The following is a 27,954-nucleotide window of genomic DNA, read 5'->3' as shown; positions in this document are numbered from 1 at the left end:
GCCCACAAAAACTCAGAAGAGTCGTGAGGCTCCAACAAGCCAAAACTTGTAAAAAGGTTTTGCAAACCTCAGAGCCCTAGCATGGATGGTCGAAGAATCTATTTCGACAAGCTCTGCAGAGATGTGTGGGAGGAGGCACTGTTCTCCTGCCACCACCTGCCCCCCCCCGCCCGCCCTCCAGAAGTCTAGAGATAAACAATGACAGAGGCCTGTTGGCATGGAGGCCAGGCTCAGCAGGGCCTGCTCCCTGGCCCCCTGCCCACCTCCCACGCACCCCCACTCCCACAGTTCCACAACGTGTGTGCCTCGGGCAAGCAGCTCTGTTTGGGTGCTCGGGGTGAGCTCTCCACCCCCCACTTCCAACACATACGGGCCCTCCAGCCCCGCTGCTCCACCAAAGACTCAAAACCATGATCAGATTGAACCATTTTCAGCTTTATTCCAGAGCAGAAATAAGTCATTTCCTAACAATAAATATAAAAAAAATAATAATAAATTAAGGTTCGAAAAAAATATCCAACGAAAACGAAATCAGTAACACTGACAGAGTAGTGAATGTTGCCTGAAGGGGAGGGAGGTCGGACGGACCGGCCCCCAGCCTGGGAATGTCCGACACAGGCCACCGTGTACCCTCAGCCCCAGCCGAGCCCCCTGCCACACACACATACTCTCCACAAAGTACAAAATATATATTTTTTAAAAAAACCTCAACACAACCAAGCATCCTGCGAGGGCCCCGGGGAAGCGAGATTTGGCCCATTGGGGCCGAGGACAGGGCCTGGGGGGCTGAGGAAGGCACCAGAGGGACAGGGGAACCACTTTGGGTCTTGCCCAGCTGAGTTTGCTGGCTGTCCTCTTCTCATCTGTGGGTGAGGCTGGAGGTACCCTGTTCACGGGGCCACAGGCCAACCCCTCCACCTCCCGAGACGGCGAAGGGGTTTGGAAATGTCCTGTGTGTTTGTCCACATGTCTTGGCGGGGCTCCTGCCCCAGGGGATGCTGGGAACACGGCGGTGCCTGCTAAGTGCTTGGCGGACTGTCCTTTGTAGATGAAGAGGCCCCCGGCTTGGGGTCCCTGAGCGTCTCCCCGGTTTAGGCCAAGGTGTCGTCCAAGACGCTCCCCCCCCAGCAGAGGCCTCAGGGAGGCATCAATAAGGAGTAACTAGAAATAAATAAGGTCCCTGGTGGCCCAGTGCAGAGCTGGCAGGGAGGCCACTCTGTTTCTTCAAGTATTCTTGGCCAAGGGGGTTTGCGGCCTGCCGGGGTTCAGATGGGGATCCCCACTGTGTTCACCTGGTCCTTGAGTCCCAGCAGGCTGTAGGCGATGCGTTTCTGGTGGCCGGGCAGCCGCACCCCAATCCTCTTGATGTCGCTGTGGGTGAGAGAGAGGGGGGAGTTAGGGGCTGGCCGGGAGAGGCGGGGAGGGGTGGGGGGCAGAGGCTTGGCAAGAGGAGCCACATCCCGAAAGCTTGCTGACATCAACAGTTAGGAAAGGAGAGAAGGGCCCACGCTGTGAGAAGCTTCTCCCCTCCCCCATGAAACCGGCATGACCGCCTGTGAAGCAGGTGCTCTCTTCCCCACTATTTTGCAGATTCGAGAACTTGAGGCTCAGAGAGGGGACGGGACTCGTCCAAAGTCACACAGCCAGGAGGTGGAGGGGCTGGAAATCTTAAGAGCTATGAACACACGCCTGCTCTCCCCCGGCCTGGATCTGTCCTCCCTGTCCCCAGCCAAGGCCTCCTCCCTGGGCAGCACTGGTGCCATCACTGGGTGCAGGGGGGCGCGGCCAGGGACCCCCTAGGGGTGTTGCTCTCAGCTCTCCCTGCTAGGCCTCTTCCCAGCCACTGCTCTATTCCATCCCTACTCCGAGCGCCCACTGCTGACAACTGAGGAAGAACTCAGGACACACTTTGCAGTGGGACCTCAAGGGTTAACGTTCTGCTCGAGTTCTTCTAGAGGGAGAGGCTGGCGGGTCACCAGGCAGGTGACCAGGTCACCCCGGAACTAACTAAGTAGGTGTTCTTCCTTTAGGATCCTCAATTTCCTCACCTGTAAGATGGGATGAGTGTCTAGCTGGAAGGTGGAGGGTGGGAGACCCCCGGACACAGGTGGCAGAGGCGGAAGGCGGCCTCCGTGCCGAATGGAAAGATGTGCCCAGGAGCCCAGAGCCCTCTCCTGCCCCCCTCCCAATGCCCCTCCATCCCCTTGTAAAACCACTTATGCTCCCAGGAGCCCTGGAGCAGGACGTTTATTGCTCACTCTGGGACTTTTCTCTACCACCACCCTCACCCACCAGCCCAAACCCATGAAAACACCCAGGTTTTTATGGGCCGTCTCCTGGCTGTAAATGAAACTAATTATACGGTGCGAGCTCCTGTTTGCAATTCCAGAGACATGACTTTCCCACAGGCTCTGGGAGCCCTCGGAGGAGAAACGCTGGGCAGGGAAGGGCAGACCCGGATGCGTGGGGAGGGGGGCTGGGGGGGGCTCCAGGAGGGGCTGGTTGCTCCACTGCAGCAGGAAGGCCAGCAGTTGGACAGCAGGTAGAACTTCCTAAGCCACCGCCGTGGGCCAGTCCAACGGAAACAGCTGGGGCTGTCGAGGAAGCAGCGCCACTTCCCCCGCACCTGGGGTGGCTCCCAGGGAAGCATTCACAGCACCGGGGAAGGAGGCGCTACTGAAAAGCAGGATCCTGGGCCTCGCTCCAGACTCACTGACCTTGAAGTTCTGGAGGTGGGGCAGGGAGTCTGCATCCTACTGGGTCCCAAAGACCCTGATGTGCAGCTTAAGATGCAGGGGGTTAAGTGAGTGCTAGGAGGGTGACAGCAGAGACCTGTCCCCTGGGCTCCAGGATGGGCCTGGTACATAGTAGGTCCTTTGAGGACTATCTGCTGAAGGAATGAACGGCTGCTAGTGGACATGGGGCCGCCGTGGGCCTGTCTCCCAGCCTGCTGTAGTTAGGCTGACAGGGTGGGAGCTGAGATTGCTCCTGAGACCCGTCTAGGAAGCAAAAGCCCTGGGCCGGGAAGCAAGAGGCCAAATTTTAGTCTGGGACGTCATCAAAGCCTCGGCAGGTCCTGTCCTGCCTCTGGGCCTCAGTTTCTGTACATGGAAAGTGGGAAGCTTTGCTTAGATGCTCCCGAGCCACCTACCCCAGCTCTGCTCTTCTTCAACACAAAAAAAAACCCGCCGCCTTCCCTGCCTCATTTGCTAACCCGGGAGGCGCACAAGATGAGACTCACAGGCCAGCCTGGTCCCTGTGGCCCTTGCAGCAGACCAGCCCAAGACTGTTCCTGAACCAGCCTCGGTTTCCCTCTTGTCACTGCCATCAACTCTCATCACAGGGGTAGGGAGACACCTGACCGAGGCTACCTTTCCTCTGAGCACTCTCAGCGCAGGTCCAGGCCCTGGGAAATTCAGAGGCCGCACATCCCCAGCAAGCACCGCCTATGCGCTGGCCCTGGGCACAAGGAGGGAGAGAGGCCTCCCAGAGCCTCACATGTCAATGCTTCACTGTCTCAGCAAACAGTGCATCAGCACCAAGCCTATGCTGAGGGTACGCAGTGACCATAAGGCCCAGCGGCCTGTGCCCCCCTCCCAGACACTGGACAGTGCCTTTGGTGGGACTGGGCATTTTTCTGGGCTACAACATCCACTGCTTCCTTAGTTCCTCAAAAGACAATTCAAACCCTAGTCTAGCTAGTGACTCAAGCGACTCCGAAATAACGTGGTGAACGCTCAATGTGAGAAAATGTGGCCTTCGTGGGATGGCCCAGGGCCTGCAGGGGAGTGAGCAGTGGGTCAGGGGCCAGGAAGAGCAGGGAGGGGACACTGAAGCCTAAACCTCAACCCCACAGGGAAAGTGCTTGAGTTCTGAGACCAGCTCACTGGCTCCCACTGGGACTCACGGCATGTGCAGACACAGCCTTTGGGGTAAAAAAGTGGTCTAAGATCCCCACTTGTTTCACTGATTTGAACTAAAGAAGGAGGCAGGGGTGGTGAGTCACGCAGGCCCCAGCTCTGAGCACCACCCAGCTGGTAGGAGGCGGAGGGAGCGTAGAATGACTTCCTGCCTTTATTCAGACCTTTCCAAACACAGCGCACATGCACACACACACACAGCCTCCATCCATCCAAGACAGCCCTGTCCTTGCTCGTGGGAAAGGAATTGGCCAAGCAGCACCCCGGGCTATTTCGGGAAGCTTCTAAGAACATGTGTTTCCTGTAAGCGCTTCTCCTTGCCCCTTGCTCTGCTCACCCACAAGAGTAGCTGTGCTGTCCCCACCGGGAGCCCCCAGAGGCACAAAGAGGCTGCTCTAGGTTCCCGGGCGAAAGGAAGGGGCCCAGGAACCCTGGCATTTGCCCACAGGCTGCAGGCTGAAAGCAAGGGGGCCGAGGAGAAGAGGACAGTGACATGGGTTAAGTCCCTACTAGGTACCAGGCATGTCACCTGCACTGCACCCATGCAATCTGCACAGCAGGGAAACAGGGAGCAAGCCTCAAGGACGGAACCTGATCTGAGCAAGGTCTCCCACTAGGAAGCGTCAGATGTGGGACCTGAAGCCAAGTGTGACTGCAGAGCCCGAGCCTGGAATCCTGCCGCTGGCTGGAGACAACAGATATCCTGGGACCCATCTCCTCTCTCCAGGCCTCCCTCTGGCCAGCTCTGTCCCTATCTGACTCCCCGTCCCCTGGGATGGGCCACGGCCTGGCCCGAGAAGCTGTGACCAGCAATCAGAAGCCCAGCTCAGCGGTCTTCAGGGGCCCTGGAGAATGTTCCTGCTTAGGCCCAGCTCCCAGAACTTCTGTGACCCAGAACTGCGGGAAGCCCGGGTGGACCCCCTCCGTGTGATTCCCAAAACCTCCCAGCCCCCAGGGCCCATTCCAGCCCTGACCTTGGACCCTGTACATGCTGGGCTCTTGGGGCCTAACACTATTTTTAGAGGCACAAAAGGCTGAGAGGATAACGTCTTCTCCCTCCTGGGATGGGAAGAGGTGTCCGTGCCAAGGCCGTGCCGGGAAAGGTCCCCAATGTTGGAGGGGAGAGCGGAGCTCCCACAGGGCCGCCTGACAAAGGGCTGTACCCAGGGCTAGGGCCGGGGTAACTGGCACTTCTTGCCAGGCTGGACCACAGGGCTGAGAGTCAACCACGCGGGGAGAGGTGTCCGGGAGGGGATGGCCCAGGGCACTCTCTCCCGGGCAACGGCCTAGAAGTCCAAGGGCTCTGCCCATTTCTCTTCAGCACCCCGGAGAGGAACGCTGCCCCTAACCGCTGTGTGACCTCAAGCAGGCTACGTAACCTCCCAGTCTGTTTCTCCACTACTGACCTCCATGGTCCCCGAGCTCCGGGCCCTCAACGACCGACCAGGGCTGGAATCCCACTGGGCCTCTAGTGGCTGTGGGACCCTGGGCAAGTCCTTGCACTCCCCCCCCTCCCGTTTCTCACCTGTCCGCGGATATACGGACAAGGCCCACCTGCCAAGTTAGGTGGATGAGGACGGATTCAAAGTGCTCAAGCACACAGCTGGCACACAGTTAGCCCACCACCAACACTGCTCTGATTATGACAATTACTATTATTTTCCCCTTCTGGAAAGAAAAAGATGCAGGAAGAGGGGGGAGCCAGGAGTGAGTGCCCAGAACTGCTGGCTGCTGGCCTGGCTCTGCCCTTCCTGTGAAGCCTCTCCCCAAAGAAAAGGAGAGAGAAAGAAGAAGAGGGGAGCAGTGGGTGGCCGAGGTGGCCTTGGAGGCAGGAGAAGGCCGGGCCAGACTCACTCGTTGGTCATCTGCACCACCTTCTCGATGGCAGTGTAGCCAGCCGCCAGGAAGTGCTCTGTGTACTGCTGCATCTTGATGGACTCAAGCCACTCGGACACCGTGCGGAAAGGCACCCCCTCGGAGCCACTGGTGCTGGGCAGCCGGATGGACACCCTGAAACAGGTATCACCCACCTGCAGGTGAGCGGCTGCAGCACCCAGCCCGCCCCAGGGGGGGCCCAGGCCTGCCGCTCCCCCTAACCACCCTGCACCTCAGTTTCCTTATGTGGGTAACAGGGGAGCCCAATCAGGTAGGCTTCAGGGAGACAGGCTGGCATGTCATGAGCACTCAGTGTTTACAGCTCCTGCGCCCCCCACGCCCCGCCCGCTCCCCCCTGGCAACACCACCACCGATAACCACAGAATAACAAAATGTTAAGATTCAGGTTCCTGGAGGCACAGCCCCAGCCTGGCGACCTGCCAGCACATAAAATACTTAATCGCCCTGTCTCAGCTTCCTCATCAACAAAAGGCAGATAATTACAGGACCCATCTCATCGGTCGTTTGAATGAGTTAAAACATGTTAGGTGCCGAGCGCAGCGCCCGGCGCGTTTCCCATGTATGCCGATTGCTGCTACAGGTTGGAGCCCCCGCCCCGGGCAAGCGAAGCCCACGTGTGGGTGCCCACCCCCACCCACTGGCCCCAGCCGGCCATGAAACCGGGGGCCGCTGTGCACGGGGGCGACGGAACTAACCGGGGGTCAAAGTCAGCCAGGGTCTTGAGGGAGTCGGGGGCGCGGATGAGCTTGTCGAGGATGCTGACGATGTCGGCGAACTTGGGGCGGCGGGCGCGCTCCTGCTGCCAGCACTGCATCATAAGCTGGTAGATGGCGGAGGGGCAGTCCATGGGCGTGGGGAGCCGGAAGCCGTCGTTGATGGCTTTCATCACCTGGGGAGGCAGGATGGTCAGCACCGCCTGCACGGCCGCCAGACCCCCGCAGGCTCCCTGAGGAGGCCCCGGCCATGCAGGCGGGCGAGGAGGGCAGGGAACCCCAGACACACGTGGGGACGAGCCTTCTTTCTGGAGTCCGATACACAAGCGTCAGAGGTACAGAGGGCAAGTGCTGAGGGGCTGTCCCCGGAGTTCCATGGAGGAAGGGGCTCCTGACCCCGCTGTGTGCCCTGCAGTCAGCCTCCGTCCAGTCTGGGGACGTCTGTACCAGCCACTCCCTGCAGCCAGAGCCCTCCTCCCGCTCCGTGTCTTCACCTGGCTACTTACTGCGCCTTAGTCTCCAGGCTGCGTGAAGCGCTGGGCACCCACACTCACACACAGATGCATCTATCACATGCACATGTGCATGCACACCCAGGTGCATGCACGCAGGAATGCACGCCACCTCCCCAGTCCTTGTTTCCTTGTCGTTCCACTGACCATAAGCAGACACTGGGTCTGGGGCCCAGCACAAGCCTGGCTCATAGGGGGCCCTCAATAGACATGTACTGAATGTACCAGATGAAGATTAGCCCCTCCAAACTCTCCTCTGCCCAGCCATCGGGGTGTGGAAACGAGAGGGCTTCCGTTCAGGTCAGGAGAGGGCTGGGCAGGGTGATGGGGCCTACCTCATGGTTCGACAGCTCCCAGTAGGGCCGCTCGCCGTACGTCATCACCTCCCACATGACGATGCCATAGCTCCACACGTCGCTGGCTGAGGTGAACTTGCGGTAGGAAATGGCCTCCGGAGCTGTCCAGCGGATCGGAATCTTGCCACCCTGCAGGGGACCCAGGCCCGGTCACTACTGTCCCTCTGGCCCGCCCTAGGACGATCGCAGCCAGGCCAGATAGAGTCAGGGCCCCTCGTCCATGCTCCCTGGAGGTGTTCTCACCTGTGTGCCTGAGGTCCATACTCAGGTACGTAGGTGAGAGGACCTGGAGCAGCATGAAGGCCGCTTCACCCTCAAGCCCTTCATCCCGGGGGGCGACAGCTGCCCTAGCACTTACACTGGTGGTGTAGGTGGCCTCGGGGTCATCCTCCAGCACACGGGACAGGCCGAAGTCCGACACCTTGCAGACCAGGTTGCTGTTGACAAGGATGTTGCGAGCGGCCAGGTCGCGGTGAACGTAGTTCATGTTGGCCAGGTACTTCATGCCGGCCGCGATGCCCCGCAGCATGCCCACCAGCTGCAGCACGCTGAACTCGCCGTCCTTCTCCTGCCAGAGCACAGGCCCTCAGCCACCAGGGCACCCCGAGCAGCCCCAGGTTCCCCACCTACCCCAGCCCACATCCTCACCCGAAGGAACTTGTCCAGGGCCCCGTTCTCCATGTACTCGGTGATGATCATCATGGGTTTGTCTGCAGAGGGTGGGCACAGGCGTGAGGGGGTGGCCAGAGTTGTAGATGGGGCTGCGGGGAGCGGGGGGCTGGGGGGGCACTGCTACGGACAGAGCCCCTGTTGGGTGGCCCTTCTTTACGCCCACTGCGGGTGATCAGGCCCTGGGATGGGGTGGGTCTCCCGCCCCCACCCTGGTGCCCGCGCTCACATTTGGAGACGACACCCTCCAGGCGGATGATGTTGTGGTGGCTGAACTGGCCCATGATGCTGGCCTCGCTGAGGAAGTCTACCCGCTGCTTCTCGGTGTAGCCGGCTTTCAGCGTCTTGATGGCCACGGGCACCTCCTTCTTCCCCGACGCCTTCAGTGTTCCCTTATACACCTCCCCGAACTCTCCTGCGGGAAGACGAGGTGTGAGGACCACCCAGTCAGCCTGGCCATCAGGTGCCCCCAACGAGTCCCAGGCCCCCTGGGCAGGCGCACTGCACTTACCTGCCCCAATGACCTTCTGCCGCGTGACACAGGATGGGTGGATCTCAGTGGTGAACTTAAGCACAGCCTGGTTGGGGTCCTCATATGTGTGGGGGTCCACGTATGTCTTCAGGGGCTTCAGTTGCTCTGGACGAGAGGAGGAGGGGCAGGGTCACGGTTTGGGGGAGCCCCCTGTGAGGGGTCACCCAAGGGGAGGAGGAGGAGGAGGAGGCCATGGCATCACTGAGCCCACCACAGAGCCCTGGGAGCGCCCAGCTATCCCGTCTCCAACGCAGAGCTGGAGGGCAGAGCTGGGGGGCAGCCTGTGGGGACGGCGGGGGGCGCTGCATCTCACCTGACTTGGAGAAGTAAACGTCCTCCGAGGACTGGCGGGTCCGCAGGCTCTTCCTCCTGAGAGAACCCCACGGGGAACCCACGACATGGGGGAGGTCAGAGGCCTGCTCTGGCCATGAGCCTCCCGGCCCCCACCTCCCTCTGGTCCTGAGCGGGGCCTGGTGTGCCGGGGGCTCTGCTGAGCAGGCAGTGAGAGGCGGGGAGGAAATGAGCAAGCAGGGCTCGCTCCCGGGGCTCTACACCCCATAATGGCCCCTTAAGTGGCCATAATGAGGGCTTTCCTCATTAGAGCTCCCAGAGCTTCCTGCCTGCGTGTCCAGAGGAAGTGTGGACGCAGCGTTACTAACGAGGGCACAGATGATGACCGCCACGTCCTGAGCCCCCGCGGCGTGCCAGGCGCTGTGCTGGGCACTTTACAGCCCGCTGCGTCCTCTCGGCCCCGGGGGGGCCGGGGTTAGATCACCAGCAGCCCCATTCTGCAGACAGGAAACCGACGGTCCCGCCCCGCTGTAGCCCACCTCGGCCCTCGGAGAGCCCAGGCGTGGGCTCCAACCAACCTGCGATGGATGAAGAGGCCGATTCCTGCCAGCACCAGAAGCAGGACGATGCCAACGGCCACACCGCCAATCACTGCCAAGTTGCCAGATGCTTCCGTGGCTGTCAGGGGAGACCGGCTGATGACAAGGGAGCCCCCCAACTCCAAAGACTGGCAATGTCCCCTTTGCATCCAAGGCCCACTTTAGGGACCCGAGACATGTGCCGGATGCTTTTACTTGTGACGGTTCATGAGAATATTTATTCCCATTTCATAGATGGTAAGTAGCAGGCCTGCCCTAGGGAATATGGTAGGTGCGGCCAGGTGCGTGGGACACTTTCCATGACCCAGTCCGCCAGTGTCAGGCCCCATGTCCTTCCTTCTTGCAACACTGCCCTGAATGCATGTCCCTGGTCCCCCTCCCCCAGACTTGGGGCCAACCCCCACCGGGCTCTCCTAGGCCCTGGCTGACCAGGAAGGGGGCATTTTAAGTTCTCTGATCCATTTGCTCCTCCCAGATGTCCCAACTATTCTGTTTCAGGGCCTGCCCAGGCCCTGGTGCCCAACTCACACAACGTCTGGAACTCGTGAATCTTGCTGCCGGCACCCTGGCCCTCCTGCGTCAGCGCCTGCACCTGGATCAGGTAGGTGGTATCCGGAGCCAGGTCGTCCAGGGTCACGGAGAAGCCCTCAGTGCGGCGCACGTTGTAGCTGTTGGAGTCCCCCTGTGGGTGAGGGCAGGGCATCAGCTGGGCCCACCAGAGGCTCCCCCAAGCCTGGTTTAGCAAGGCAGCTCGCTTACATCAGCAAACTTGACGCTCTTCTCTCTCTCTTTTTAAAGATTTTATTTATTTATCAGAGAGAGAGAGAGAGAGCATGTGTGAGAACACAAGCAGAGGGAGGGGCAGAGGGAGAAAACAGACTTCCTGCTGAGCGTGCAGCCCAACGTGGGGCTCCATCCCAGGACCCTGAGATCATGATCGAAGCTGGAACCAAGATTCAGACACTCAACCAACTGAGCCACCCAGGTGCCCCTGGATGCTCTTCTTATAGGTGAGGAGACTGAGGCTCAAGGAAATGAAGTGAGTCACTCAAGGTTACTGCCTGCAAATGCACGACCACCAGCAATGTCTGATCACCGAGACCCGGCTCTCTCCCCAACCCCGACTATCTCTTCTGGGGAGACTCCAGAACACTGTGTCTCCTCTCCCACAACTCTCTGCTGTGCTGGCCTGGGAGAGGTGACTCTCAGGAAGACCTCAGACCTCAGTGTCCTCATCTGCAGAACGTGGTAAGCATCTGTCTGTGACCAGCCAGCCCTCTGCTTGCCACCCAGCCAGGGCCAGCTCCGACCCCTTGTTACCTTCTTGCGGTAGGTGACCTCGTACTTCCACACACGGCTCTGCTGTGGTGGGGGGATACTCCAGGAGACACTCAGCGAGGTGGTGGTGCGGCCCTCCAGCTTGACCTTTGGGGGCTCTGGTTGGGGGGGGCAGTGGGGGAGGGGTGTGAGGAGCCATGTCGGGGGTGGCTGGGGGTGGGTGGTGGGGTGAATGCCCCCAGACCCAGACCCAGTCCCGTCCACAGCCGGGGCTCCTCAGATCCCAAGCCCACATCAGCACACAGCTGCAGGCCCTGGACCCCAAGGGCTGGCACATGTAGGGCACCCCGTGACTATTTATGAGTGCATAAATAATAAAAGTAAAACAACAGCTGACTCTTGCTCTATCCTCTCTGTGGACAGGCACCGTCCTAAGAGCCTTATATATAATTTATTGAATCCTCTGGATAGCCCTGTTATTACTCCAATTTTGTAGGTGAGGGCATTGAGAGAGGTCACAGAGCTCGGAAGAAACCCAGACTGATTTTCACCACCTGCTGCGGCCTCTCTCTGGACACAGCCAAGCCCTGGGTGGCCACCCTCCCGAAGCCCCACCTGACCCCCCGCCCTCACCTGTCTGGTTGATGCTGACGCTGGCGGTGCGGAAGCTGCGGCTGGCCACCAGCTCCGACACCCCGTTGCGGGCCTCCACCGCAAAGGTGTAGTTCATGTGCGGCTCCAGGTCACTGACCGTCACGCTGGTGCGGGTCAGCGCGTGCGGCGGCTCGGAGTAGCGCACGCTGGCCTCGCAGGGTCCGCACTCGCCCGACTCGGGCCAGCACTGCTCGCAGGTGACACTGTAGACAATGTCGTCCCGGCCCCCGCTGTCCTGGGGAGGCGTCCAGCGCAGCTCGACTTTGGCGCCCATGCCCACAGCCGTGAGGTAGTGCGGGGCGGAGGGCGGGCCTGCATGGAGGGCAGAGGGCAGAGCTCAGACCCGGGCAGCCTGACGTGTCATCCAGCACACCACGTCCACCCCAGCCACCCTCCCTGAGCCAAGGCAAAACTCACGAGTGCAGGGCATGGACAGCAGGTCCTGGGGGGCTCGGAAGTAGCCTTCCTCACAGTCACAGAAGGTGGCCCCCTCGGAGGACAGCACCGTGTGCACGGGGCACTCCAAACAGGGGCTTTCGGATGCCTCGGACTTGAAGAATCCAGGCGAGCAGGCTGGTGGACACAGGGACAGACGTCATTTTAACCCGAAGTTCCCACCCAAAGCGACTTTTCCAGCGGGACCTCGTCCCAGAACCCCACACAGGTTGCTAACCTCCTCTGGGCCCATTTTCTCATCCCTAAGGCATCTTGCGATGACAAAGTGCATGGCAAGCACCTAGCTCACGCTGGGCACCCAGGACGCGCCTCGCCCGTGTGCTCCAAACCTCGGCACGCTCCCCACCAGCTCTCGCAGGCAGGGCCACACCCGAGCCGGGCGTTCAAGGCTTACATCTCACCTCTCAGCTTCCCGAGAATCCTATCTCACACCTGGCTCGGCCCCAGATGGAGCCTGCTGCCCGCCTGCCTCATCCCCTTTAATTTGTGCAGACCAGCCTGATGGGTCCCCACCCAGGCTTCCAGCGGCCCAGGGCAGTAACTGCATCTTCCCCACTGGCCTCTGTTGACCCACTGTCACCACCACCACAGCCCGTCAGCCAGGCACACCCGCTCAGGATGCCACCCCTGCAGGTGTTCCCCCACCCCAGGACCCGACCGCCTTCCTGTTCCGGGGCTGGCCCACCAGGAAGCAGGAAAGGCCAGGCCCCCAGCATCATCGGTGGAGCTACTTCCAGGACAGGTCATTTCGGCCATTCAGGAGGGCAGCCAGGAAGCAGCTTTTCCTCCCCGGTGGAAGGTCCTGTCCTCGCCAGGATGACGAGGGGCTCAGGCACCTGACTCCAGAGGCTTCTTCCTCCCACCACCCTATCCTGCCCCTGCCCCGAGCCCCTTCCTGGCTTCACAGGCAGGAAGCTGCCTAGACACGGGGCCCACCGTGCAGGGCTGCTCAGGGCTTGGACAACTGCCAGAAGGGCCAGGGTGGGGTGGGATCACCCTAGGGACCTCTTCTACAACCCCACCATTACTGTACCCGCCTCCATCTCATTCTGTGGACAGCAGCCTGAGACCCTCCAACCTCAGTGCCATGTTCATTGCTCTGTGACATGGACCCTGAGATGGACAGAGCCCCTGAACTCAGGGCATGGGAGCGCATGACTATGTCTCCCATAAAGGGGTAGGCAAGAGCTAAGGAGGCTGAGGAGTCATAGCGGGGATATTTCAGCCGGGGCTTGGAGGCTGAGTAGGAGTTCGGCAGGATGGAAAGGTTGGAAGGAGGAGGTAGGGGTGAGAAAGATCCACACAGAAAGTATGAGTGGCTTTCTGGGCATAAATGGGGGAAGCAGGAGGCAAGAAGGCCGAGAGGTTTTCAGGGATCAGACTGAGCAAGGCCTTTAATGTTAGGCCAAGGAGCCAGGACTTTATCCAGGGGCAAAAACAGCCACTGATGGATTGATGTAGAGCCAATGGCACAGTCAGATCCACACTGTCAAGAAAATTCTCGGACAAAGTCTTCCTCCTTGTCCAGTTCCCTGTGTGAGTAGAGCTGGGGAGCAGGACTGGGGACGCCCCTCGCCCACCGTGAGTGAGCAGCCTGTCCTGCCACCACATCAAAACCTCAGCAGAGGGGCGCCCGGGTGGCTCAGTCGGTTAAGCATCTGCTTTCGGCTCAGGTCATGATCCTAGAGTCTTAGGATCAAGCCCCATGTGGGGCTCCTTGCTCAGTGGGGAGTCTGCTTCTCCCTCTGCTTCTGCCCCTCCTCCTACTCGTTCTCTCTCTCTTTCAAATAAATAAATTAAATATATTAAAAAACAAAACAAAACAAACAAACCTCAGCAGAGGCCCTGAGGGTGTTCGTCCAGGACAGAGGGGGCCTGGGACCCAACTCCTGCTCTGTGCAGTGACACAAACAGTGACTGCTGAATAAGCACCTACTGTATGCAGCTCCCAGGCCACGTACCTCACACTCACTTAGTCCTCACAATGAACCTGGCACACTTGGGCACTGTATCATTCACTCTACTTTCAAGGAGAGGAACCTGAGGCCCAGAGAGGCAAGACCACTTGTCCAAGGTCAATGAGCTCCTAAGACCCAAAACCCAAACCTAAACCCAGGAAGCCGGACTTTGAGTCCCTCTCCTCCCACAGGCATCTAGCATTAGAGCAAAGAAATCGGGACGCCTGGGTGGCTCAGCGGTTGAGCATCTGCCTTCAGCCCAGGCCATGATCCCGGGGATCTGGGATCAAATCCTGCATCGGGCTCCCAGCAGGAAGCCAGCTTCTCCCTCTGCCTCTGCCTGTGTCTCTGCCTCTCTCTCTCTCTCTCTCTCTCTCTCTCTGTGTCTCTCATGAATGAATAAATAAAAATCTTGAAGAAAAAAAAAAAAAGAGCAAAGAGAAATCAACATTCTAAAATGAGCCCGAAGAGACCGGAGATGAGTCCTGACCCATTTCACCAGCCAGAAGATCCCAAGACTAATTTCAGAGCAGCTGGGGGGGGGGCGGGGGTGTGGCACGTGTGTGGCACCTCCCGACATAGGTCTTCTCAAACGGGGCACACTATGGCCTCTTCGAGGAGAGAGCAGAATCAACCCCGGAACATCGACTGGGGAACTAAGTCTCCTATCGTACTTTAGCAATCCACGTGTATTTAAGATTTTATTTTTCACTAATCTCTGTACCCCACGTGGGGCTCACACTCACAACCCGAGACCCACCGCCCAAGCCGGCCAGGCACCCCTCATGTACCCTGCATTCCTCCTTATATATATGTCACATTACAAAAGTAGCTCGCTCCTCCCCAAATCTTTGATGAAAAGGAGACTCTGCAGAGCTGGGCCACTTGATCTTGGGATTTCAATTCCCCCCAGTGCCCTGACTTGTCGCTGGAGGGGCCGATACCCCAGGTAAGTGCTGGCTCCAGGTGTCCAGGCCCAGGGAGTCGGGGTGCTCAGGGGCCCCCAGAACCACCTTCCCTCCCGGGCCCTCAGGCTCAGGGGAGGGGACACAAGCCCCCACAGCTCGGGCTGGGTTCTACCGAAGGCCTTAGCCACCTGCAAGCCCCCATGATGCCCCCGCGCCCCGCCACGTGGTTGCTCCCCAGCGCCCCCCTCCCAGTCCCATGCCAAGAGGAGGAAGGGGGGGGAAGAGTCACGTTCCATTCTTTGGCCCCAGAGCCCGGGGGTGGCCTGACTGCTGCCGGCAGGAAAGAGGGAATTTGGAGAGATTTCCGCTGCGGATATGCCAGATAATACAGTGGAGAGGCGGCGGCAACAGGGCATGTGCTTGCCTGACGAGAATGCGCTGCCCCCCCCAACCCCACAAGCACACGGGGCTGTCCCCGGGGCCCTGGCGGAGTGGGCCTGGCTCAGGGGCCCCGGAGTCCACGGGTAGGACACCAGCAAGCCCCCGTGTCTTCCTGACTTTGCCTGGCTGGATCTCCTGGCGTCCTGGGCACATCGGGTGTTCACACACACCCAAACACACCAGCAAGCACAGAATACCCACGGTCCCTTAGCCGACCAGGGGACTCCTACGTATCCTTCAATACCCAGCTTGAGCTCCTCTCCGCAGCCCTCCCGGGCTGCCCAACTTCTGACCCTTTTCTGCCCCACCGGGGCATCTGTTACTCAATCTTCTGTTTACCAAATAGAAATGGAGCACTTCCTACGTGTCTGGCACCATCTAGGATATGATGGTGAGACTGATAAACACCGTCACTGCTTCGGGGGAATTCACAGCCTGGCTTTCATGCTCCCTTTGAAATTACTTCTGCTCCTATTAGAATCTTCTGTGAGAGCGGCAGCAGGTACAGAGTCTGATCTCTCTGTGGCCCATGGCCCGGCACAGGGTCCAGCACACAGTAGGGGTGCAGGTCACGTTGGTTGGCTAGGTGGACGGACAGGTGAATGAATGAATGAATGAATGAATGAATGAATGAATGTGTGAGTCAACGACTAAACTTAGCACGTGTGCATTAAACACTCGCCACAGAAGAGTCCTGGGACACCCTACGGGGATGGCGCCCCAGGATGTCCACCTGCCTGGCACAAGAGCCTGGCCCGGGCACACCTATGGAAGGCTTCTCTGGCCCGGGGTTCCCTGGCGGGCCCGGGCCACCCCATGCAGGGGGGGCAGGGGAATTGGGGCACGGCAGCTGCACCCAGAGCTGCACCCCGGTTTTTCCAGTTCCCGATGCCCGCCTCTCAGGTGGCAGCGTGGAGTGACTTAGGGACACCCGCCCTCTGGAGTGACGCAAATCTAGCCCCGGGGAGAGCCCCTCCCCCCCAGGTCCAACCACCTCCCCAACTGGTCGTGGTGAGGTCACAGGGTCAAGAGATCGCGGTGGCAATTCACCCGGGGCCAGTCACCTCCCCAAGCCAGGGGGACAGAGTGTGGACTTTGTCTTGTGCCCTGACAGGCGGCAAATGGTGACCTGTAAGTCATCGACCCTGCCAATGAGGGCCACTGAGAGAGCTCCAGACCCGGGGGGCTTCTCATCCCCAGCAGGCCCGCGGCCCCATGTGGGGATGTCCCCAGGCCGCTAGCACCTTGCCCCCTTCACACACACCCTGGAGAATTATCTTCAGGCACATTCCTCCACGGGCCTGAGATAAGCGCCACTCCCCCCCAGCCTCCGCCTCCTGCTGTCTCCCCACCACCAGCCTTTTATCTTCTGTTTGCTTTCCCTTTGCCTCCTTCCTTCCGTTCTGGGGACCCACTTACCTCCGGTGAGGGCGGGAGGGGCCACCCCATGGGGCTGCCAGGGTGTGAATTTGCCCCCGGTGTGAACTGAGGCGGGGCGGGGCGGGTAGGGCAGGGCCCAGACGACGTGGGGAGCCGCCATCCATCCACGGCTCCCCCCCACGCGTCAGAGGACACCGGGTGGCACTCCCCAGGCAGGGACGCGCCCAACAGCTCACAGAGCCCCCAGCCTGGGGACCAGTCACATCCTAAGCGCAGCTTCTGCCCACAGCTCCTGACACAGCCCGGGAGCCAACCTGCCCCAAGGCCACCTTAACCAGAGCCGTCCCCCGACCGGACTGGGCCTGGGCCATTCAGGATCCCAGTACTGGAACCCTGCTTCTTGCCCCACATGGTGAGATCACCCAGTTAACAGCTTACCGGGGCAATCCGGGTTCTCAGGCTCTCAGTAGAAAGTCCCAGGATGGGACGCCTGGGTGGCTTAGAGGTTGAGTGCCTGCCTTCGGCCCGGGCCATGATCCTGAAGGCCCGGGATCAAGTCCCACATGGGGCTCGCTGCATGGAGCCTGCTTCTCTCTCTGCCTATGTCTCTGCCTCTCTCTCTCTCTCTGTCTCTCATGAATAGATAAAATCTCTTTTTAAAAAAAGGAAAGTCCCAGGAGATAGATTCTGATCACTAGGTTAGCAAGGGTCCAGTCTACCCATTTCACAGGTGGGGTGAATGAGACCCAGAGGGGACTGGCCAAGGTCACACTGCTTATGGAGAGGACACCAGCCAGGGGCAGCTAGCTGGGGACAGCACACTGGCCCTCCTTGTGCCAGGCCCCAGCTCGTTTGGTCACTGGTCACTGTTTCCTCTTGCTGGGCCTCAGATTCCTCATCTATAAAATAGATCTACCACCCTCAGCCTTTTGGGGTTTGTTTGCCTGAAGGAAACCACAAGAAATGCTCAGCCTGGTGCCTGGACTGGGGGTGTCCCTGTGAACTGGGGAACAGAGAAATTAGGAGATGTCCCCAGGGGACTGGGCCCTTGAAGGAGCAGGAGCCTCCACAGAGGGAATTCCCCACGGTACCCACTCCAGCGCCAGCCTCCCAGCTGCTGGGCCGAGCCTTTGGCCAAAGCCGCCAGCCACCTGCTCACCTGGCCGGCAGAGCCCATGGCCGAGGCGCCAGGCAGGGCCCCAGCAGCTCCGCCGCCGATGCCAGCACAGGAAGCAGAGACAAAGCCGCCCCGGGGGAGATGACGGTCAGCCTGAGCGACTCCACTGTCCCCCAGGCAGGCCGGGGGTAGGGCAGGGGACTGGAGCGAAGCTGGCTCATTCCTGACATAGCTCGGAGAGCTCCCCGGGCAGCGTGCCCACCTGTCCGATCGCAGCACCTGAGCGGTGCCTCCCTTCTGCTGTCCATTTAACTCTTTCCTGAGAGCCAGGCTTCCTGGGAAAGAACCCCAAAAAGCAGTGAACTCTAAAGATGACCCGGACCAAGTGCTCGGCGACCTCAGGGAATCCACACCCCTCTCTGGGTGCCATGTGTCATCAGTAAAAGCCCCAGTGAGAGGATCTGGGTCCTCGGCCCCGCGGAGGGGCGGGCGGGGAGGGCCGGCCCTGTACCTGCCTCCATTTCTCCCTCAGTGTGCTCAGTAAGGGCCCCCGATCACCCACCCTTCCGTCATCTGGGGGCTGCCCAGAGAGCTCGTGCCCCGTCCCCCCGCCAGGAGCTGAGTCAGGGATTCCAAAGGAACTGGTCATTTCCCGCCCCGTTTCCTGACCCATCCTCCAGCCTGGGCGCCGCCGCATCTCCTGGATTCAAATCCCAGTGTGACCACACAGCATTGCTGTGTGACTCCAGGCAAGTCTCCTCACCTCCCTGAGCCTCAGTCTCCCGTCCGCGCCTCGAAGACAGGTGGGCCCCGATTCAGCAAGCGTTCCCACAGAGCGCCCGCGGGGAGCACCTGTCCGCAGGAGGTCCTGTTTTTCTCTCCACTGGCCTCGTGGTCAGGGGGGGGCTGCTGGGAATGTTGCAGGGATAAAGAGCAGCCGGGCTGGGGCTTCCCAGCTACACCGAGGGCCCCTAAGAGCACAATGAAGGGAATCTGGGTCGAGGGATCTCAAGGAGGAAAAAGCAGGGCAACAGGTGGCTGGCAGTTGAGAGGTTTCCACCAGTAAAGTCAAAGATTTTGGTCTTGGAAATGAGTCCTCCCAATCCGGGGCCTACTCAGCGCTTCACAGGCAAAGCCCCCGCTGACCGCCTCTAGGGGAAGGAAGGCTGCCCCCCCTTCCTGGAGAGAGTCTCTCCCCCACCCTCACCCCCCTGCAACCCCAAGGTCCACTTATCTCTGCAGGGGCTGAATCACCAGCCTGTGGAAAGTTTTCAGCTGCCCCTCACCCCCCACCCCTGCATTCCTGTGTGAGGATGTCATGTGGGAGGAGCGTGCTCGACCCACTGGGCTGCCTCGGCCCCCCCCACCCCGCAGTCATTGTCTGAAACTGGGAGTGTGCACTGGAGGTCACCTAAAGCAGCGGCCTCCTCGGGAAGAGAGCTGGAAGGACAATGGGGTGGTAGGAAGGACCGGAGCAGGGACTACACCACAGGCCTACTCAGGAACTTCTCATCCAGGAGTTTATAGGCTGTGTTAAGCAAGGTTCTGAGGATTTGTTTGAGGAGCCAGATAGAACCTATCAGAAAAGGCTTTCAGGCTCCTCTGACATTTCAACCTACTTCGTGTGTTGCAGGATCTATGTCTTGAAAAAAACCAAGTAGAAAGCCTTCTTATTTGAGGCCAGAGATGAAGAGAAATTTACCCAAGATCACCCAGCTGCAGGGCTGAACCCCGATTTCTCAACACCCTGCTTATCTCAGCAAAGAAATTCCCAGAGAGAGAGCGAGAGAGAGAGGATGAGCTGGCCTTCCAACGGTTGGCCTGCATTCCACAGATGCCCTGCCCCACAGCCATTTCTAGAAAAAGTCACCCATTGAAAAAAATCCCCATTGCTGTAGGGATTTCCGCTGTCACAGGCCCTGGCCGTGCCAACCCACAGCCTCCTGATGTGAGCTCACTAAAGCCCAGGCCCCATCCCCAGACACAGTCCCAGAGAATCGGCCTCTATTTGTTATCAGTAGATTGGTCAGGGGAAGCTGAGTCGGTGGCCCTGGGGCAGGCCGGGCAGGGAGGACGGACCTTGCACCTGCCTTCCACTTTGACCTCAATGCAGACATTTTTCAAAAGCTGATGGTTCATGTGCAGCCAGGGGATGTGAATCCCAGGTCTGGTTCCCCCACCGCCATGTATGAAAGGGCCGCCTGAGACCCAGAGAGATTAAGTGGCTTGCCCAAGGTCACGCAGTGAGTTAAGAGAGATGGAACGAGCCCCGGGGACTGTCCCATGTGTTCACAGGGCTGGTACACAGCAGATACCGAAGTTACATTTGCGGGATGAATCAAAAATAACAACCACACTTTAAAAGCACTTATGTGTCAGGCACTGACCTAAGCACTTCGCGAGCATTAGGTCATTTGATTATCATAACAACCCTATGAGATAGGAGCTGTGTTCATCTCCATTTCACAGATGAGGCAACCAGGCAACAGAGAGAGGTTAAGCAACTGGCCTAAAGTCACACAGCTACACGTAAAGCAGGGTTTTTTTGTTTTTTTTGTTGTTTTTTTTTTTAAAGCAAGGGTTTGAACCCAGGCATTTTTGTCCTAGAACCCTTGCTCCTAACCTCCACGCCACACTATGCTTCAACACGCCCATTGTCAGTGAATGAGTGAATCCAACCATCAACAAGGAAACCGAAATCCAGGAAGGATCAGTGATTTCCACTAACAGCACCACCGCACGTCAGGGCCAGAGGCGGCCTTACCAAGATCCCAGCGGTGCCAGGCCCAACAGCAGAACCCGGGACCCCGGCCCCGCACCCCGGCCGCGCCCGTACGGCCACTCACCCTGGCAGGCGTCCTCCACCTTCTCGTAGCCCGCCTGGCACAGGCACTGACCGATGGGCACCAGCCACTCGCCGTCCACCGCGCAGTGCATGCGGGGCTCCTCGCCCCCGGGCGGCACCACCGCGTGGTCCACACACGTGCCGGCCACGGTGGCCAGGGAGGGCGCGTCGGAGCCCGCGATGGTCTCGGGGAAGCGGGCCAGGCCCTGCAGCAGCTCGGGGCACTTCTTGTAGTAGACGCGGACGGAGAGGAGGGCCACGCAGGCGCCAATGTCCTGGAACGCCAGGTAGAAGCCCTTGCGGCTGAGCGGCCCCACGGAGCGCTCCTCCACGTTCAGCTTCACGTGGCGCGCCTCGAAGTCGCTGCTGACCGTGATCTCGTCGGGCGCGATGGTGTCGATCTTGGTGAACTGGCGCTTCTGGAAGTTGGTGCCGTAGTCCACGTCCGACTCGGCGTAGTAGAGGTTGAACGTCTCCTTGCAGGAGCTGGCGCCACCGGGGAAGCTGTTGCAGTCACGCACGGTGAACTTGAGCTCGATGAAGATCCGCTCGGCCTCGCCGCGGTACACCCAGTTGGTGCGAAGCCAGTTGTCCTGGTCTCCGGCCACCACATTGCACACGGAGTACATGTAGATGGGCATGTCGTCCATGATGTTCTGCATCAGGTCCCACTGTGCGGGGGTGGGGGGCGCGGGAGGGTGACAGGTCAGTGTGGGCAGGCAGGCCCAGGGAGGGGCTTCGGGTCACCCTCACACACTAAAAGTGGCTGAGCTAGGACCTGTCCTCTGGTGTCTCTGATCCCAGTGTCCGGGTACTGGACCTCTATATGGGACTGGGAGCCGGGGGAGTCTGGGGGATCCGTGTGACCTCGGGTGGATCACTTGAGCTCTCTGAGCCTCAAAGTCTGCATCTGTACGATGGGGACAAGAGCTGCCTTGCAGAAGTGCCGTGAGGATCAGTGATAGAGTATCTACAAAATGCTAAGCACATTGCCTGGCATGCGTAAGACGAAGCAGCTCTCAGACAGGCGGCTGGTGTCATTAATAGTAGTATTTGCCGCATGTGTGTGCGCACAGATGGGGTGAGTGGCAGGGAAAGGGTTAAGTCAAAAAGAATGGATGAGGAGTGCTTGGGTGGCTCAGTTGGTTGGGTGTCTGCCTTTGGCTCAGGTCATGATCTCGGGGTCCTGGGATCAAGCCCTGAGTCAAGCTGTCTGCTCAGCAGAGAGCCTGCTTCTCCCTCTCCTGCTCCCCCCACTTATACTCTCACATTCTCTCTCTTTCTCAAATAAATAAAATCTTAGAAAAAGAAAAGAAAAAGAGTAGATGACTTCCCATTATTTAGATCCTGGCTTTAGAACAGATCAGCACACGTTCTTCCCTCCTCAGAACATAGCTCAGTGTCCTCTGGGAAGACTCCCCAGGTTGGGCCAAGTACCCCCTTCTGGCCCCCACAGTCTCCACACCCCCTTTATCACAGCTCTAGGCACCTATGTGGTGACACCTACATCTGGCTCCCATACTAGATTCTGAGCTCGCTGCGGCAAGGACTGCATCGAATTCATTAATGCATCCCCAGGACCTACCTGAACAGAGTGGGTGCTCAGGAAAGGATTTGTTGAATGAACAAATGAATGAGTGAATGAATAAAACAGAGGGGCTGGGGTCAGAGGCCTGGGCTACACCATGTGACACTGGCCAAGGCTTTGCTCAAATGCCCTTGGGCCTGTTTCCCCGCTCTGTATAATGAGTGGGTTGGATTAGGTGATCTGTGTTCCCTCCCAGCAGGATTCCAGGATCCTGGAGATCCACAGAGCTGTATCTCAGGCCCTCACGGGGCTAAGGTGACCAAGGACAAGGAGCTGACTCACGCAGATCTGGCCAGCAGTGAGAACTGCCCCAAGGAGCCCCCTGGAAACATACTTCTCCCCGGCGCAGGGCCCCAGGACAAACTCAGCAAGGGTCCATTATACAGAGGGGAAAATCAAGACCCAGAGAGCAGCAGTATCTTCCCCAAGGTCATGCAAAGCTGGGAAAAGGATCCCAGTGTCTTGCCCAGCAGTCCTGGTGACAGCCAGGCAGGGCAGGGGTGGATGACTTGGGTGGGGCTGAGGAAAACAAACTCAGCCCCCAGCAGGAGGGGGAAGTGACAGCCGGGGGAAGGGGAGAAGGCAGAGGGGCCCAGCAGGAAGAACCTGGATCCGGTTTCCTGGGGCTATGGGGACCTGGGAGCCCCTGTTCCGTCTCTCCTTTACCCTTCACCCTCTGGGCTGCAGCCCTGAAGACAGGGAGCCTTAATTCCTTCCTCCCAAGAGGTAGATGGAGGAAACCAGAGGGGGTTGCTCTGAGCATTGGCCCGCTGGGGCGCCCATGGGCCCTGCTCTGCGGGGGCCTCCAGCTGTCTCGCCAGCCCTGTCCGCCTCCCCCTTCCCCACCTCTCAGCCCCCAGCCTACCCTGTCTGGGGTGGCAGACTGAGCTGGTGTGGGAGGCAGGAGTTTGGTCCCTGGCTGAGCTGTTCAGATTCAGGCTGGCCCCATCCTCCCTGGGTCTCAGTTTCCCCATCCCCATCCCCCGCTTGACCATGAAGGCTTACCCCTTTGCCATATGGGTGCGTGAGCCAGCCGAGTTCCCCTTTAGCTGCAGCAAAGTCCAACAGTACAACTGGAAGAGACAGGAGGGCCAGTGAGCTTGGGGGCATCTCCAGGACTCAGGCCATGGAAGGAAAGGTGACAGTCCCCCAGCAGCCCCAAGAGGCCATGACGACGGCTTCCTCAGCTTTCAGAGACCCCACTATATGGGGTCACTGTATCCCAAAGACCTGTCCCCAAAGACCTGTCCCTCGACGGATAGGGAAACAGGGAGGGATGGGCCCTAGTCAAAACCACACGAACTGCTGGGTAAGAACCAGGCCCCCTGTCTCCCACGCCACCAGCTCCACCACGCCGCCCCCCTCGGTCAGCCCCCAGCTGGGCAGAGCAGGACAGAGCTCAGCCCAGCGGGGGGACAGCAGCTGGCCAGAGCTGGGGCGGGCAGGGCTGGTAAGTGACACCGCGCCCGCCCCGTCTGCTTCCGGAAACAAGGCCCCTCAGCAGCACTTCACACATGCACGTGGGCCTCGGGGGCACTCGTCCCTGCTCCTGCCACAGCGCCCCCCGCATGAAACACCCCCCACCCCACCCGGGCCACGTAGTGCACACATAGGCGGCACACGTATGTCCATACGTGTCTCCTGGCACTCCAAGAAGAGAGGACTGTTAACAGGTGGGAACAGCTCCAGGGAGGAGAGGGGGGATGACGAGTGGGGGGTTTTCTGGAAACTGATCTTCCCACCACAAAAGCCACAGAGCAGGCAGGATAAAGCTCGGAACCCATAGGGGTCTCAGGAGGGGCCCAAAGATACACACAGCTGGGGAGGTTCCCTCCCTGGGAAAGTCACTCCCACTGCCCTGTCCTTCACACCCTGGCTACTGCCCTGCCAGGGGTGCCTGGGGGAAGAGTTGGAAACCTTTAGAGGGGACTTCCAGCCCCAGAGGGTTCATGTACCGGGACCGTACTGTCCCCAGAGAGGCATCTGGAGCCTGATGGAGGGACACACTGCCAGCACCTTCCCTAGACCTAGTCCTGCCCTTGGGTAAATCCCATCGGTTCATCCCTGGCTCTCCGCCAGGCTCAGTGGCTGTAGCCAAGACCCAAAACCTAAGACCCAAGATCCTGGGTAGTGTCCCTCCTCCATTTCCAAGTAGAGTCCAGGTAGCTGCCCATAGGTGGCACCCTCCCTAGAGAGAAAGCTGCTGCGGGCACTGTGGGAGCTCAGGCAGGGAACCTATATGAGGTTGTACCCCCACCCCCACCCCTTCAGAGGGTAATACCCTCAGGTGGAGGCGGAGGGGACCAAGCACTCCCTTCCTTGGACTTAGGAGCATGAGGAATATGGCATATGAGGAAGAAGCAGCATTCCTCAAGACCAGGACTTGGAAGAATGACTCTAAAAAGGTGGACCTGGGCAGGCAGCGAGCAGAGATGGGCCTGATTTAGGGGCAGGGATGGAGGGGGCTGAGAGAGAAGTCTTAGGAACCCGCTCCTGGAGTTAGGATGGCCTACTCCCCTGGGCTGAAGGCCCCCAGGCCTGATGTGAGGCATTGCCACCGCTGCTGACCTGTGCCAAATCTCAAATCTCTCGAGGAAGGGCCCTGCAGCCCAGACCGGGAAGAGGAAATCCGATGTGGCACCTGTCCCAAGGCTATGGGGATGGGGAGGGTGGCTGGAGCCGGTAGGGTAGGGGCACAGATTTGTTCAGACATGCCCGGAGCCCAGGCTTGGAAAATTCACTAACCCCACTAGCAAATGGAATGTTCTGGCTACAAAGGAAACAATCTGGGGGTTCCTGGCTCCAGCTGAGTGGGCAGGAGGACGATGGTGAGTGTGTCCCTCGGTTCCAGTACATGTCCCTCCCCGACCCTTCCCAGACTGGTAGGAAGCTGCAGGCTGCACCCCTGAGGGAGGGGGCTCGTGGCTCCCAGGCTCTGAAGGGTTAACCGGCCCAGAGGGATCCCACCACCCCTGCCAGAGCACATTCCCCCTCCCAGCCCCAGGCCTGGCTTTACAAGTATCACGGGGCTCAATCTGAGAAGAAAAGAAGCCTTCACACAGGAAGGAGCCTCCCCAGGGGGCTTCCAGCCACAGCCCCCTCCCTGGAAATTCCCTAGAAGCGATCACCAGGAACAGGAGCCCAGCTCTGTGTGGCTCTCTCTCCCTGAGCTCTTCCAGGGACAGAGGGCTCTGGTTCCCTGGAAGGGGTGGGGACCTGGGAGCCACTTGGCTGCCCCTGGAACCTTCACTGAGAGGCCCTGGCTAGTCAGGGCCCATCCAGGAGCCCTCAATCCTTCTGGCCACCCCCAGCACACTTCCCTCTCTGATTTCTCCGCCTTCGTTCCATCATCAATGTCATAAGGCTTTCTTTACTCAAACACGACACTACCTGGAGTCACCTCCCTGCTCCCCGCTTCCCACTTTAACCAAATCCAGCTAATTCCTAAAGAAAGGAGTAAGGCAAGGGGCTCTGTGGGGAAAAAAGGGAACAGAGGGGGAACCTGGACTCTTCTTACAGAACCAAGCCAAGGACTTTCCAGGGCCCGAGCACACTCCAGCTCCCCCCTCCCATCAGCCACCTCCTCAGCGCCACTGCATCCCGTGCCCAGCTATTCTGATTCCTAGGAAAATCAGCCACGAAACCACAATGGGCTCCAGCAGCTCTAGAAGCCAGACGCCCAGGCCTGGCCCTCTGTGCAAAGAAAGGGCCCTGCCTGGCAAGGGCTTAGCCGGGGCCTCCCTCAGTTTCCCCATTTGCAAAAGGAGGACAGATTCAGTGGCTGCTGAGAATCCAACAGGCTCCATCTGGGTCTCCAAATCCAGACTCTACCCACAAGGAGGGGGCGAAAAAGGAGAAGGGAAGTGAGCAGAGCCTGGGTTACGGGGTGGAAGGGGCCTGTGTGTCCTTCTCTCTGCCCACACCACCCCCTCCATCTACTCCCAGGCAGATTTACCACATTTGGCCTGAAAACCAACGAACAGAACCCACCAGCAGCTGCCAGCTGGGCCGCCACCACCAGCACCAGCACCACCACCACCACCGTAGGCATACCTAGGGAGTGGTTCACAGGGGCTCTTGGAACCTAATGTTCCCCCACCCCAGGACTCTCTAAACACACCCTTTCCCTCCTCAATCCCGCGGAGGGGGAGGGGGCTGCGACTCCGCCAGGCTGGGGAGGGCACAGTATGGGCACAAGGACCAGGCAGCTCCAGGCTTCCAGGCCGGAGGCCGGGGCTGCTGCACACCCGCTCAGCGGCTCAGTAGCGTGGGTCCTGTCTAATCCCCTCACCCCCAGGACAGCCTTCCAGAAAGGCCTGTAGAGATTCCAGCTGTCTCTCCCCTTCCCTCGAAGCCCAGTCCCCCAGGAAGGGGGAGGACCACAAGCTGGAGGGTGGGGAGGGGAGAGGAGTATTGCAGATGGCAGCAATCCCTGCCGCCCACTCCTGCAAGTTGGGACCGGGAGCCCTGACCCATCCAGGAACTCCGACAGGATGCGCCCCCCACCTCCACCTCCACCTCCAAGAGCTCCAGCTCTGGCCTCTTTTCCTCCCAACTTGCAAAAGCAAAACCTCCCACCCCTTTTTGGGAGGCAGAGAAAGAAAGCAAGGCTCAAGGAAACTTCTCACCGGCCCGGGTTTCCTCTGCACTTCCCCCTGCTGGAGCCTGCGGAAGCCGCGCTCGGCCCAGGCCCACGGGGAGAACTTGCTCTCACTGCTGGAACCCGAAGCCCGGAAGGTCCTCGGCCGAGGGCAGGAGCCCCCATCCTCTCCGCGCCCCCGGCCCAGGGCGGCGCCCCCGCTCACGCACCTGCCCCGCCCAGGGCAGAGTCTGCGGGCCCCTCGCCCTGCGCCCTGCGCCGCTCGCTCGGGTGATTCAGGCCCCCACCCCCGGATGCCCGGACTCCGCGGTGGCCCTGGGGTGACGGCTCCACACCTTGAGAGGCCGCGCCCCCACCTGCCGCATTTCCTCGTTCTGAGTCACCCCTTGCTCAGAACGCTCGACTTTGGGACTTCCTGTCCGCACTCGCGGCCCTCGAACCTGACCCCTGCGCCTGACCCCCGGGCCTGGCAACGCGGACTGGGAAGGCTGGGAGGCTGTGCGTGGGCAGGTTGGCCCGAAACTCGCCCCCCCACCCCCTCCATACTCTCCTGCCCCGGCTGGAGGCAAAGGGGGGCGTGGAGAACAGCTCAGGGCGCACGGGCTTCCCCAGGGGGCTCCCCGCCCGCCCCAGAGCCCCCTCCCCGCAAATGAGGGGCCTCCGTAGGAATGCTTCCCCGCAAAATCGGAGCGAGCGCGCTGCTGAGGACGGGTCACCAAAGGCCCTCGGCCGCCCCGTTGTCCAAGGGACCCCCGCGCCCCCCGTCGGGACGCGCGCCCCTGAAGCCGCCGCCGGGGCCACGACCGCGTGGCGGGCGCCGCGGCCCCTTCTCTGCGGCCTCCGAGCCCGGCCGCGGCCGCTCAGTCCCCGGAGGCCCCGTGACCCCGGGGCGGGGGTCCCCGATGCGCCGCGGAGGCAGCGCGCGCCCTCCCCTCCCGACCCCGGCACCCCGCCCAGCGCCCCGGGGCAGGCGGCGCCGGGTCGGCCTCCGAAGTTGCGCGCGCGCCCCGCGGGGCTCCGGGCGCCGGGTGCCGGGTGCCGGGTGCCGGGTGCCGGGTCGGGGTGCCCGGGTCGGGCGGCGGCGGCCCCGGCTCGCACACTCACCTTCCTTGCCCTGCGCCGCGGCGGCCGAGGCCAGCACGCAGCCCCACAGCAGGGCCAGGCAGGCGCGGGGCCCCGGCCGCTCCATGCCGCCCCCCGCTCCCGCCGCCGGCTCCGCGCCCCGCTGCTCCGCGCCCGGC

At 60.3% G+C, this 27,954-nt stretch overlaps 1 protein-coding gene across 2 annotated transcripts; it reads right to left on the bottom strand.

The window, feature by feature from the left end:
• Window positions 1-414: 414 nt before the first annotated feature.
• EPHA2 (EPH receptor A2) lies at window positions 415-27,954 on the bottom strand. Of its 2 annotated transcripts, none has more exons than XM_038531880.1 (17): window positions 27,818-27,954; window positions 23,119-23,186; window positions 20,527-21,196; window positions 11,838-11,993; window positions 11,400-11,732; window positions 10,809-10,924; window positions 10,017-10,170; window positions 9,468-9,567; window positions 8,912-8,967; window positions 8,578-8,703; window positions 8,296-8,481; window positions 8,046-8,107; window positions 7,756-7,965; window positions 7,377-7,526; window positions 6,512-6,705; window positions 5,775-5,930; window positions 415-1,371 (listed from the first exon to the last, which is right to left on the bottom strand). In XM_038531880.1, the coding sequence occupies exons 1-17, from the start codon at window positions 27,900-27,902 to the stop codon at window positions 1,266-1,268; spliced, it is 2,928 nt and encodes a 975-aa protein (XP_038387808.1). In that variant the 5' UTR covers window positions 27,903-27,954; the 3' UTR covers window positions 415-1,265. The 2 variants fall into 2 exon arrangements, with proteins under 2 accessions (XP_038387808.1, XP_038387809.1); XM_038531881.1 differs by lacking the exon at window positions 27,818-27,954 and adding an exon at window positions 26,742-26,882 and having other exon boundaries at window positions 1,266-1,371.

Source organism: Canis lupus, chromosome 2, assembly GCF_011100685.1.
Source record: "Canis lupus familiaris isolate Mischka breed German Shepherd chromosome 2, alternate assembly UU_Cfam_GSD_1.0, whole genome shotgun sequence".
Classification (NCBI taxonomy): Eukaryota; Metazoa; Chordata; class Mammalia; order Carnivora; family Canidae; genus Canis; species Canis lupus.
The sequence above is the reverse complement of the archived record's forward strand: the minus strand, read 5'-3'. Positions and strand labels throughout refer to the sequence as shown.